Below are 13,347 nucleotides of genomic sequence, written 5' to 3'. Positions count from 1 at the left end.
AAGATGCCAACCTCCAGATTCAAGTCTCTTCGGATTTTTTAATTATAATTATTATTTCAATAATAACCTGAATCCCAGAACTTTCAGATACACTGTCCGTCCTCCCTCTCCTGGCAGAGGAGCGGGGGGGGGGGGTGGGGGGGGCGCACTCCAGGGAACAAGGTGGGGACGGCTGCCAGGGAGCCTCCAACTCCCCCGAGCCATCTATCACTGGGGGTCCCGGAACGCTGACGGCTGGGAAGGGAGGAGGGGGGCTCTGTTCAACGTCCCATCCCAATGTCCTCCCTCCTCCGTCAATGTGCAGGGATGCCCTAGCCCAGTCCCCGGGCATTGCAGGGACATCAAGGAAGGGTGGGGCCAGGCTCCTTCTCAGCCTTCGACTCCCATCCCCGGGGATCAGGGGGCATTAAAGCTGCATAGGAAGAGGGGGCAGGCAGCTGGCACAAGGCCTAGCAGCTGTGGTGGCCCCCCAAAGGCACATTGTGAGGGAAGGGAGGCTCAGACTGAGGGCCCGTTGGGCGCTGGGGGTCCAAGCCGGGGGACCCCCGAGGAAGGCAGCTGCGCCAGCTGCTCGGGGCTGGCCAGGGCACGCAGCAGTCCGTTCTCCTGCTCCAGTGCCGCGTTCCGCTCCGCCAGGTCCCGGATCTGCTCCTTCAGCACCTCCACCTCTTCCCGGACCGCAAACATGAGGTGAGACTTCACCAAGTCCTGGGGGGTCCAGGGACAGGCAAAAAAGTGTCAGGAGTCCCAGGCCACCACCCCACCCTCAGCCCCTGCCCAGTGCCTTGAGGAGATGGGTGTTAAGAGATGCCCCTGCTCCCAGATGACGGGGGAGTGCTGGGGAAGGAGTCAGCCAGGGAAGGGGCAGGGTGTGGGGGACAGGGGTGGGTAAGGACGCTGGACAGAGGCAAGGTCAGGGCTCAAAGACAGAGATGGAGGCCTGAAGCAGGCTAGGAACCAATGTACGTTGAGGGTTCAGGTGGAGACAAGAGGGGGTGGAGGATCCAAGGGAACCCAGCTGGGAGCAGGTCGAGCAGCTGGGAGTCAGTATATCCCTAATGATGGAGGGGATGGAGCTTCGGGGCCAGGGCCTGGGCATCAGCACTCGGACTGGGACCTGCTGGGATCTAGATGGCTTCTCTTACCATGGCTTGTTCGATCTTGTTGTCAATGCCAACCAGGCTTCCGGAGCCACTGGAGAGACACAGGGAGACGAGAGGTGAGAAGGAAGAGGTGCCAGGCCAGATGTCTGGACAGCCCAGCCCACTGCCTTCCAGGTGCTTCCTCAGCATGGGCTCTGGCGTCCTCCACGAGCCCCATTTGCTGCAGCCTCCCACCCAGACCCCTGCCTGTACCTGTGACAGTAGAGAATCAGGGACAGGAGGGTTTTGTCCATCCCCCGGCGGGATGAGGGCCGCTGCCCAGGCCCCCCGAGGCCCCGGTGGGGTGGGGGTCCAGATGCCCCTCGGATGGGGGACACTCCCCGAGGCGAGCAAGGAGAAGAGACACAGCCCCTTTTCCGGGGAGGTGCCGGAGCCATCCCCACCACTCGGGTCTCATAGGAGGACACCAGGGACTTGACAGACACCCCTGGCTGGGCCATGCCCGAGGGGAAAGGGTCCTCCGGCCTCCCCAGAGAGAGAGGGCTGCAGCAGAAGGACCGCCTGGGGGGCTCAAAGCCCCCCGGGGCAGAGCAGAGTCTGGCTGGTGCCAGGCAGGCAGAAGGGAGACAGTGCCTAGGGGGTGCTGGCGTGAAAGATATACACCACCCCCCAGGGCAAAGCCTGGCTGCTATTGGCTCCTCAAAGACACGGGGACCCCCTCCCGCCGGCTCCATGGTGGGCGGGAATTCCCAGACACGGTCAGCGCCAGTGTCCCCTTCTCACCCTGGCACCAATCCCAGCGCGGAGGGGAGGGGGCCAGCTGAGGACAGTCAGCTGGTGGGCCGAGTCGGGGGAGGGGCTGTGGGGCCAGAAGCCTGGGTCAGGGAGGGCTGTGAAGGGGGAGCCTGGCCCTGGGAGGCCTCTTTCCACCTCTGACCCCATCCTGCCCCCTCTGATGAACACTGGCCTCCCTCAAGGCCCCAGCTGCTCTCGGCTGGGAGGTGAGAAAGGGAGTGGAGGTGATGGGGTAGGGGGGCGTCTCTGATGTGCATGTGGTCTCCCTTGGACTAGAAGCTCCTCCCTGAAGCACGAAGGCCACATCAGGGGTGGCCCCTGGGGCCCAGCCAGAGGGTGCCCCACACCTCCTACGGTGAGGGCGAGGAGGAATGGGAAAGGTTACCACGGCAACAGAAAGAGCCTGAAAGACAAGTACCAGCCTATGGACCCGGAACCTGGGTCTGCTATCTGGGATCTCGGATGGAGCAAGAGCTTAAGAGGAGGTGGGAAGGGGAGGCTGGAGGTGGGATCCTGGGGAAGAGGTGCAGGTGCTTTGAAGATTCCTGGGAGCGGAGGGCAGGGAGGGGAGAGCAGGTCTGGCTGCAGTTTACTAAGTGGCCACCAGAGGTCGACTCAAGCCTGGCTCAATGGTCCCCAGGGCCAGGCTCTGGGTCCCAGAATCTGGCTCTCCCCCAAGCTGGTCTCTCCATGGCCCAGGGCCTGCACTGTCCTTTGCACCCTGTCCTCTCCTCGAAGGCTCCCTCTCCTCACCCCGTGGCTCGCCACCCGCCCTGTCAGGCTTCTGCCTCGGCCACCTCAGCCCTCTACCCATACCCACCCCCCACTCCAGTACCGCAGGAGCCCCAATCCTGACCTCTGGCCCCCAGCTTTGCCCCTCTCAGGGAAAGGTGGCCCCAATACCCCCACATGCTGAATGCTTCGCCCTTGTGCTCCCTTGACAAGCCCTCTCTCCTGGTTGTCAGTTCTAACTTGCTTCCCCGTGGGGGGAATTAGCACTCAACCCAAGGTGACCCTTGCATGGGGCCCTGCAGCCAGGAAGAGAGCACGAGGGCACTGGGAATTTTCCATTTCCCATCTAAGCTCTGGGTGCGGAAGCCGCTGACAGGTGGAGTAACCAACAGGGTGACCAGGCCTGCGAGAGCAGGATAGGGTGAGGTAGGGGAAGGACATCTGGGACACTCAGGGTTTGCGGGCAGAGGACAAGATTAAGAGCAGAGGAAGGGCCAGCCGGCTGGAGCATCTAAGCAGTTTTCAAGGTGTTTCAAACCAAGACACCTGGGTGGAGACTGCGCCACCCAAGAACCCCCACCCCCAGCAGTACACACAGACACACAGAGAGCAAAGAGGGCAGGTCCGCAGGGACAGGCGGACACTGGCCTTGCCTGGCGGACGCTCGGTAAAGATGCCAAGTAAGTTGTTCCTTCTTGCCAGAAATAAAGGAAAAATACAATAAACATTTGTTGGCTGATAGATGATTATCTCCTGTTTGTCTAGCGCTGGAGAGGTTTTGACAGCACTTTCCACTGGCACTTTCTAACATTAGCATTTCAAGGGACCAGGACTCTGGCAACCCAAGCCCTCCCTTTGAGAACCCCCGAGTGAGGGACCGCTGGCACTGTGCTGGAATTCCTGATCAGGGTCTGGAGTGGGAAGCTTGAAGTTGACTGGATGGGATCAGCCTTCACCACAAGCCACCAAAGCAACTTTGTGTGAGTCAGAATAAAATTTTTCAAGACACTTATCGCCATCTTCTAGAAAACTGTCGTGACTTCAAGCGTTGAGTGGTGCCCCCTGGAGTTGTGCAGTACCTAACAGGGGACTCTGGCCCTGCAGGACTCTTAGGTCCTGGGGCAAGGATAGCAGTGAGGCTAGTCCTCCTTTTTGAAGGTCAAACGAAACAGCCTCAAAATGAGGATCGGAGGAAGAAACTGGACACCTAGGAGAGGGGGGGGGGGGGGGGGCGTTCCGATGCTGAGGACAAGGGCCAGCCCTGCCTCCTCACTGTGTCTTGAGGAGCCCCAGGGGCTGGGCCAGAGGCCAAAGAAGTGGCATCCGGCTGCCCTGTCTATACTCCCTCCCAGATCTGTGGTGCCTCTGGGGTGGGGCCAGGCCAGAGAGCGGAGGATGGCTCCTCGCCCGGATTGGGAGAGCCGTCTCTGCCTCTGTCCTGGAGAGAAAGGGCATCCCAGAGATGGCTGTCTCCACCTCTCCTCTTGGGACCCAGGCATTTCAGTAGGAGAGTGGAGAGAAAGTGGCTTTGGGGGCCGACCCAGGCTTCAACAGCAGGCCTGCCACTTACTAGCAGGATGACTTTGGACAAGTATCTAAAACTTCCCTCCTCAGAGTCTCAGTTTTCTTCATCTACAAAGAGGGATCATGGAGTTGCTCTTAGAATTATGTGAGATAAGAAGTAGAATCTGACCCCTAGGAAGCACTAAATAAACAAATGCACCATTTCTTTCCTGAGTTCCTAGAATTTATTCCTTGTAATACTCAGATCCCCCATGCTGGCCATCTATCCAACCATCCACCTATCCCCTCATCCATTCATCCATTCATTTATTCGAGTACTTTTCAACCTCCAGGCCCTGTTGGGGTAGGAAGGTTCTTGCAACCCAGGAGCACGTGAACAATTTGATTTCACCATGCACCCTCATTTCTCCCATCCCCAGATTTCTAGAATGGTCAGGCACCCCCAACTCCCCACCTGGGATTCAGGCATGTAATATCCCAGCCCACTGTCCCTAATCAAAAGGGAGGCCCCATGCCACTCATATACCCTGTTCTGCCAGCTCCAGGCACACCAGAGAAATGAGATGGGGGCTACACACCCCATTCCAGGGGGCCAAGGAGGTAGCCCAACCCAAACCCGCTGGCCCAGCAGGGTGGAGCAGGAGGGGCTGGGCTGGGCCTGAGCCCCAGAGGCTTGGAGCTCAGCAGGGTAAAGTGGAGGCTGGGAGGCAGACCGGTCAGACTGGGGTGTTTGAGGGGGTGGGACAGTGGGAGGAAGGGAGGGAGAAACAGCCCAAAAGAATGGAGCTCAGGAGGCTTCTGGAAGCACAACTCGCTAAGAGAAAGAAGGAGGCTGGCCTCTGAAATCAACAGAGGTGGAGGAGGGAAGGGAGCCCTCCGTGCCAGCAAACCTCCCAAGTGGGAGTGGGAGGGGGAGCGGGTGGGAAACGCTGAGAATAGCAGCCATGAGAGCAGGTGACTCTCCCAGCCGACCTCGCACCTCACTCATTCCCTAGAGGAGGGAACCCAGAGGCGGCCGACCCACCCCTGCTCTGTCCCTCATTCTCCAGGTGCCCCCAGCAGGCCCCTCACCCCTCCGTTCCATTGGCTATCACCCCTTCTCTTTCCTCTCTGCCCCCACCTCAAACACTCGGTCCCTGATTCAAGGGGAGGGGGACACCACTTGAGTGCAAGTCAGGAAGGAGAGATTCCCCTCTGGAACAAATCCCCAGGCACCCACAATGCCCTGCCCCTTGGTGGCCTCCAAACAGGAAGTCCCTCCCCCCCAAGGGCTTCAAACAGGAAGTCCCACTCCTCCCTCCAAAATGAAGTGGTGACTCCCTGGCCCCTTTCCTGGGCTCCTGTCAGTCCACAGCCAGAAGGCAGTCGCTTGACCATCTGACTCTCCATTTTGTCCCTCCCCTTTTGGTTTGCTGACATTCCTATGTTGAAACCTGGCCCTCTGCCCACCGTGCCATGAACAGGATCCTCTCTCCTGAAGGGCAAACCCCAGCAGATCCTGCTCTGCTGTGCCTTCCCTGTGACCGACAGTCAGCCTCTCCACGGCTCGGGCTTGGCCTTGGCCTCTGGGAAGGGCTCAGAGCCCAGGGTGACCCTAGCGCAGAGAAGAGAAACTTAGGGACCTGCTTTCTTGGCACCGGAGGTCCCGGGACCCTAAAGTAGTCTGCATGGAGTCCGAGGATGTCACCTCCACCGTCAGGAGTCCCACGGCCCTTGGAAGGGAGGGGGGGAGTGGGGAGGAGACCAGCTCCCCATTCTGGTCTCCTGCACAGTTGCCAGTAAATTCTTAGGGTTGGCCAGATGATCGCTAAATCTGCAAGAGCTCTGGAATTTGACAACAATGACTCCCTTCAAACTAAAAAAAAAAAAAAAAAAAAGTCTACAATTTGAGTCTTAAGCCAGGGAGTCCCACCCAGCTCTCTCCACAGAGAGGGGAGTAGGTCTCAAATCAGCTTTGCCTAGTTTCATACCCAGGCCAGACTTCTCTGTTTAAGAAGTCCTCTCCAAGTTCAAGCTGGGGGGCAGGACACCTACCAGGCAGTTTCCCCGCAGTTATCCCAGGTGCTGTGTGTCGGGGGAGCCGGAGCCCACCTACCTATCATCATCACTGTCCAGGTGGCCGCTGATGGCCAGCATGGAGCGGGCGAAGTTGAGGCTCTGGGCAGCCACTGTTCCCAAGGGGTCTGGAGACTTGTGAACCAGACTGGCATCGGGGAAGAAGTAGAGGGCTGGGGAGCTGGGGCGAGAGTCGACCGGGGGTACCTAGAGACAGACAGGTAGGAACGGTCACATTGAGCAAGAGAAAGGATCCAGCCACCTTACAACTTGCCTAGTGGTCTTCCTCCCTCCCCAGCTCTCCCCACTCATCCCCTCTGTCTTCTGAGGACACAGGCGTCCTTCTCCCACAGACCTCCTTCCCCTGGCTCTGAGGAAGGCACTGGGCAGGTACTGGAGGCAAGGGAAACAGGGGCCATCCTGAGGACTGGGTTGACTGGCTTCCAAAAAGTGGCTCATGGGGTGTCACAGAGGGGCTCTGGTCTGCCCTCCAGTACCCTTCCCCCACCTAAGCCAGGACCCCTAATCAGAGGCTAGTCAGAGAGTATGCCTTCTGTCACCTGACTTCTTAAGGCAACTCAAACGTCACTTCCTCAGAGGGGCATTTCTGCATCCTTTGACTTGTGAGTTCCACTAAGCTGTTCTATTTTTTTTTTAATAGTCCCTACTATTATCTGAAATAAAATTATTTTTGCCTCTCTGCTGCTGGAAGGTAAGCTCCAGAGGGCAGAGCTTATAGTTTGTTCAATAGCTATTTGTAGAATGAATGAATCCTCAGAAACTGGTCCTCCGCCTCCTCCCCGCTCACCCCGCCTCTGCCCATTTTAGTCTCTCCTCTCAAACTTCTAGGGACTCAGGTGAAGTTCTGCTCCTGAGCTTGGCTCTCGGGGGCTGGTCAGGGGAGAACTTGCGGAGACGGAGACGGATGGAGGTGGAGCCTGGGCGTGGACCCACACAGCCCAACAGGCGCTAGAGGTGGCTGCAAAAGGGCGGGGGCCACAGGAACAAGACGCCTCTGTGAGGCCCCAGGAGGCCCCAGCTTCTCGGAAAAGTCAAGAACAGAGAGTCCAAGGTGGTTGGCCGCACTAAACAGAGGAAGGGGGCCCAGGTGGTGCCCCAGGCCCTCCTTCAGGCCCCTGTTCGAAGCAACCCAGGGAGAAGAGGCATGGGGGGGGGGTGGAGATGGAGACAGACTTGGGGGCTGGGAAGCAGCAGCATGGATACCTGCACACAGGAAGAGATCAGGGCGTGCGGGCAGGAAAGGGGGCTGGGGGCGCAGAGAGGGAGGGCAGGCCCAGGGGATCTGCGGGCAGGAAAGGGAGCTGGGCGCACAGAAGGGGAAGGCAGGCCCAGGGGACGCTCAGGCAGGGCTTAAGGATAGAGAGAGCAGAGGCTAGGGGCAGAGGGGGCTTGTTTTGGAAGCGCTTGGGGAGAGGGACCAGTAAAGGACACACATCTCCTGTGGGGTAGGAACTGAATGGAAGAACTCAAGCAAAGTTGGGGCGGGGGGTGGTATGAGAGATGTGAGTTTGAGGCCAGGAGGGGGTGGGGGGAGCCGGTCCTGACTGGTCCTGACAAGGCCCAGACACACAGTCTCAGGTTATTTTTATACTGTGGTTTGTGCCCAAGGCCAGGAAGGGGAAAAGTTCTCATCCTCACACTCCCTGCCTTGCGTCCAAGGTGTTATTTTCTCCTTCAGGACAGATGCATCCAACACCCCCCTCCCCCGCCACTGGCTGCCCACCCCCTCCCACCCCCCAAGGACCCAGGCATCCTGCCTCCCAGCCCAGACTTGTTCCTCTTTAGGAGGCAGCAAGCAGAATGAGCAAAGGATTGAGCTCTTTCTTGGCCGCCTCCCACCTCTCTCCCGCTCCATGGTGGCCACCCCCAGTGATTGATCTTGGAGAGGCTCAGACAACTGGGGGTAGAAAGGATAAACCAGCCCAAGTCCCATCCTTGTAACAGGTTCCCTCACCCCCACCCAATTCTTCAATGTCTTGGGATGAAGCTAGAGATGGGGCTGGGAGGGTGGCTAGTAAAAAGAAAGAAGATCCCCTTCCCCACCTGGAGAGGGGACCGTAGAGGAGAGATTTACAGCGGAGTGCCTACTGTTTTTCTTGTTCCCCAGCCTCAGCAGCTTTCAGAGGCCCAACTACCCTAGCACTGCCTGGAGTCTCCACCCTCAAAGCCTGAAGAAGTGAGACCAAGACAGAAGGTGAAGGCCAAAGTGAGGAGGCCACATCTCCACAACAGATGGAACTGGGCTACGTGGAGATGGACACTCAGGTCAAAGGCAACACACGGAAGGCCAAAGGGAAAGAAAGGACAGAAAGTGGGGAAGAGGAAGCCTAAGAGAGAAAACAGGGCCACCTAAGGACCAGAAATGGGCTTCCAGGTGAGATGGCAGGAAGAAAAAAGGCAGGCAGTCTGATCTGACAGACAGCTGACCGGGGAGCAGGCAGAGGTCAGTATAGAAGGTCAGTATAGAGGTGGGGGCCAAGCACCGCCCCTTGGGTGTCTGCCCAAACCCTGGAACCCAGCTCTTACCTGTCCCATCTCCTCTGGAGCAACCAACTCCATTCTCAGCCGCAGGGCTCCATCCTTCACACGGGACAGTGGAGGGGTTCCCGCCGCTGCTGCCGCCGCAGTGGAACCTCCTGCCTCTGCTTCTACCCTCAAGGTGGGCAGGGGCGTGGCAGCCAGGGAAGGGCCCGCGCTATCCCCGGTCCCGGGCTCTGGGGGGCGCTGCTGGGGTGGGGAGGCCGACAGTGGGGGTGTCTCCACCTTGGCCTTGCCGGGCACTGCCAGCTGGCCCAGTCCCCCGGTGAAGGAGCGGGCCTGAGGTCCAGGGGAGGTGGGGGGCGGGCGGAGCCAGGAGGTGGGGACCTGAGACAGGCCTGGCTGTGGGGTAGGGGCGCCCAGGCCCAAGCTGGCCAGCTCCAACCTGGAATCCAAAGATCTGCCCCCGTTGCCCCCTGAGGCCCCTCGAATACTCTCCAGGAGCCGGCCAAAGCTAGGGGGCTCCAGGTCTCTCTCATAAACATCCACACACGTCCAACGGCCTCGGCGATAAGGCTCTCCCAGGCCTTGGGGCAGCTTCACCACCCGGAAACGGGAGGCGGGGGCCCCAGGCGGCGGGGACCCGTTCCGGGGGGTGCTCTTGCCCCCTGGCTCGGGGTTGGGCTCCCCATTGGGCAGGCGGGGTGGCGGCCCGGTGGGGGCTGGGGCTGATGGCCCTGTAGGGGCCGGTGGCCCAGGGGGTGCCGGCATGGCAGGGGCATCTGAACCCCCTGGGCTCCCTGGGCCCTCGTAGTCCAAGGTGACGCTGGTGATTTGGAAACTACTCTTCTTCTTGCCCCCACTCATGGTCCCTGGGGCTCAGGACTGGGCCAAAGTAGGCAGGGGGTTGGTGGTGGCTCTTCAAGGGGCTCAGGCACCCCTGGAGCAGGGGGGCCACATGGCGGGGACATCAGGGCCCCTGCGGATGTCTGGGTCCGACATGGCAGGAGGGCCTTGCGGGAACTGGGGGGTGCCTGGTTGGTGAAGGGAGAACAAGGCAGGGGAGGCTGCAGGAGTGGGGGGGCAGGGGCAGGTTTTTCCTGCTGCTGTCGTTGCTGAACTCCAGAGCTGAGTTTGCAAACTAGAAAGAGAGAGAGAGAGTGTGTGTGTGTGAGAAAGCGGTGGGCAGGCTACCTCTGGGGCTTCCTCTCTGGGGAGCAGAATGGGGGAGGAAGGGGAAATCGCCAGACACCCCAAGACAAAGACAGAAATGACAGAGAACCCGAGCAGATCCGGGCGGGAGCAGAGAACAGGAAGAGGCAGCTCAGACCCAAAGTTGGGCATTTCTCCCTGGGATTCAAACTCGTGCGAACCCAAGTCGTTGCAAGAGCAAGGGCTCCAAGGTCTGGGTGAACAGGGGTGAAGCTGCTCCTCAGCCCGGCCAGGCCGCGGGGAGGCCTGCGCTGGGCCTCCGAGCGCTCCCCCAGCACCACTCCCCCAACCCCCCACACCCCAGCTCCCCCATCCCCCGGGCAGGCTCTGCCCCGGTGCCCCTCCCAGCCTAGAGTCCTACCTCTCGACGGCGGCTACCAAGCTGGGCCGGGGGTCCCGGCCGCCTAAGGTGTGGGACTGTCCCTTCCCCAGGGCCTCCTTGGCCCCAGCAGCTTGGGGTGGGGGTGGGGGGCGCGCAGGCGGCGATCAGAGGCTGTCGGGATCTCTACGGGGGCTGCACCTCGCCCCGCAAGGCATCTCCGCAGAAAGTTTGCTGTCCAGAAAAGAAGGAACTCCCGCCTCCTTGGCGGAGCTCAGGCGCGGCCTCTGAGGTCCCCAGGCTCGGCCGACTGAAGCGAGAGAGGAGCGGCTCAGCCTCCTCCCCCCGATCCCACAGGTGCTGCCGCCTCGGTGGTCGTCGCGGCGACGGGCCCTCCCAAGTCTCCTCCCGCGTGGCACTGATGGGTCTCTCTCCGCTCCTCTCGGTCTTTCTCTTTCTGGGCTGTTGACAACCCCCACACCAGGAAGTCCTGCCTCCTCGGGCCTGCTGACTGCTCCTCTCCTCCTTCCCCTCTTCCTCCCCTTCCTCCGCCCTCTCTCGCTCCTGGGGCTCCCGGCCAGCTGGCGCGGGGCCAGGTCTGCCACCGCCACTGCTGGTGCAGTCGCCGCGGCCGCTGCTGCTGTTGCGGGGGCCGCGGGACAGGCTGCCTTAACCCCACACCTGCTGGGCCTCAGCCCAGCGCTTCCTCGGAGGGAGGGGCCGCGGAGGGCGGAGAGAAAGGGGGAGGAGTTTGCGGGGAGGCCAGGGATTCCCTTACTTGTAGGCACTTGCTGCCATTGGCCTACGGGACGCGCGGAGGAGTGGGAAGGAACTTAACCAGGGTTCTGCCGGGTGCCTGCCACCCCATCAGCGCCCAGTAAGTTGGTTATGGTGCTGCTGCAGCTGCTATTGTCATATCTTCGCTGGCTTTCACAGTAACCGAAAGAGGGAGATACCGTTTTTCTCCCCTGCTCTTATTTTTTCAAGTGGATCTTTGTGGCAATTTTCAAACATGCCCCTACGTAGAGGAAACGATAAAAGGAACTCCTAAAGGACCCGAGATGCAGTTTCGACAATTCTCAGCTCACAGCCGAACTTGTTTCATCTATACCCTCAAAATCTCTCGTGGTATTGTGCTGGAGTATTTGCATCAAACCCCAAACATCGCACTGTTCCTCTTGTTAGATGTGGAAATGGAGACCCAGGAGGTTCAAAAAGGCTGTCAATGGTGGCGCAGGGACACTTCTCACTCAGGTGTGTCCTTGTCTGGCTCCCTAGATAGGGAGAAACCAGGAAGACGCGCTAAGGAAGGTGCTGACTTGCATTTTCTCTACCAACCGCTGTTCACACATGAGCACCCATACAGATATGCCCGCCTGGAGGAGGAACCTGGCTGGCCACAAACCCTGACCCTTTCTCTCACCCCCACCTCTCACCCTTCCCATCCCCTGCTCACTATGGAGAAGCCACACACACTCATTAAGTGCCTACTGTGTGCTTGACAAGACTGTGCCACTAACACACTTTCATATGCTTGGCAACATTCTGAAGCGAACTGTTTCAGCAAAAGCAGGATTTAATGACCACATCTGCTGTCACTCCCAGGTTCGTCAGATGGAACTCTTTCCAAGCATATTAAAATTCTTCAAAGTTGTCCATTTCACATAATTAGCTCATGGATTCTCAAAACAGCCCAGGGCAGACATGGGGTGGGTTTTGAGCTCCAGTGTCTAAGCTGAGGAAACTGAGGCTTGGGTTACTTGCCCAAGGCCTCAGAGTTAGCATTTGATGCCATTGAGACTAGCTGACCCATCCTTCCTTCCTCAGGTTAGCTCATGGAAAATTTTAACCACCCTTTAAGCAAAAACAAACCTAAACCCCTTCCCCCCAGTTTATATATTTCTTTTTTATCTCTTTGTTAACATGCATCTGCACTCCTCTCTCTCTCTTCATGGCAACAACGGCTACCACAGCCAGATCCCGAGGCCTCCCAAGTGGTGAGGTCCAGGAAGCAGCCTCCCACACAACCCCTCACCCCACTCTCTCCCCTCTGGCAAAATTCACAACACAGCCCCGCGGCTCCGCCCCCAGAGCCTCCTTCCTTCCGCGATGACTAGCTACAAACTATTCAAACTTATCTTTGAATCCTCCCCTTCCCACCACCTCAGACACTCGGCATCAACTTGGGCTCCTCCGTGTCTACAGTCCCAGGGACATTGATGGTCTTTGTGGAAATGTTCGTTGAGTGAATAGATAAAAGTTCATTCACACCAAGATGTGTAAATATGAAACCATAGTTACGTATTTTGATGAGTTAACTCTCCCAGGGGCATTTATAATGCCTTCTATTAAATGTGGGGCAATTTACGACCTACAAGGCTGTATTCATGATTTGGTGGAGTCAAAGGTTACTGGGAGGATGACTTGGGCCATGGGGGCGGATGGGCAGAAGACGTTAGCCCAGGCGGTGAAACAAGGTCTGGACTCCTGGGAAGCTGCAGGGATAAGGCGATGAGCACCCAGCGAAACAGCCTCGCTGCCCTCCTGTACCTGGGGGGCGGCTGGAAGACGCCGCGCGGACAAGGGAGCACGCCCCCTGCTGGACAAAGACGCGGATGGTCCGGCTGCCGACTCTCAGAGCCCCTCCGCCCGGAAACCGGCCCCACCTGCCGGCCTCGCCGCCTCACTGCACTCCGGGCCCCGCAGCCGCAGCCTCGCCCCGGCCGGACGCGGGGTGCGCACCCGGCGAGCGCCGGGCGCACGGGGTACGCGCGTGTGTGCAGGCCCCGGGCCGCCGCTGGGGGGCGCCGCTGCGCGCGGCACCCCGCACCCCCGATTGCTCCGCCGGGGCCTTGGACATCGAACTCAGCGCGGCCCGGCCGGGCAGGGGCGAGGGGCGGCGAGGAGCGGACGCCCCAAAGCGGGGCGGGCTGGCTCCAGGTCCCCCAAATCTCCGACTGCCCCCCGCGGGCTCCGCTGGCTCCATGCCCCCCACCCCAGCCTAGCAGCACAGCGCGGCCGCGCCGCTCCCACTCCGTCCTTGGAGGGTGTGGAAGGGTGGGTTTGGGGCCGGGGGCGGGTCTGGGGGCGGACCCGGAGGCGGGGCTG

At 59.7% G+C, this 13,347-nt stretch overlaps 1 protein-coding gene across 1 annotated transcript; it reads right to left on the bottom strand.

Annotated features, from left to right (window-relative positions):
• Positions 19-10,978, bottom strand: TSC22D4 (TSC22 domain family member 4). The gene is made up of 5 exons (XM_018040776.1): positions 10,282-10,978; positions 8,757-9,849; positions 6,250-6,416; positions 1,146-1,194; positions 19-708 (listed from the first exon to the last, which is right to left on the bottom strand). Exons 2-5 carry the CDS (start codon positions 9,573-9,575, stop codon positions 499-501), a joined length of 1,245 nt encoding a protein of 414 aa, XP_017896265.1. The 5' UTR covers positions 9,576-9,849; positions 10,282-10,978; the 3' UTR covers positions 19-498.

Source organism: Capra hircus, chromosome 25, assembly GCF_001704415.2.
Source record: "Capra hircus breed San Clemente chromosome 25, ASM170441v1, whole genome shotgun sequence".
Taxonomy (NCBI): Eukaryota; Metazoa; Chordata; class Mammalia; order Artiodactyla; family Bovidae; genus Capra; species Capra hircus.
The sequence above is the reverse complement of the archived record's forward strand: the minus strand, read 5'-3'. Positions and strand labels throughout refer to the sequence as shown.

Bases quoted from the DNA above. Each gene is read 5' to 3' on its own strand.
- TSC22D4 (XM_018040776.1), bottom strand. From the start codon at position 9,575: ATGAGTGGGGGCAAGAAGAAGAGTAGTTTCCAAATCACCAGCGTCACC. The intron at 6,417-8,756 runs GTAAGAGCTGGG...GTCTGTCTCTAG, and splicing joins CTCCAGAGGAGATGGGACAG to GTACCCCCGGTCGACTCTCG. The intron at 1,195-6,249 runs GTAGGTGGGCTC...GTGTCTCTCCAG, and splicing joins CTGGACAGTGATGATGATAG to TGGCTCCGGAAGCCTGGTTG.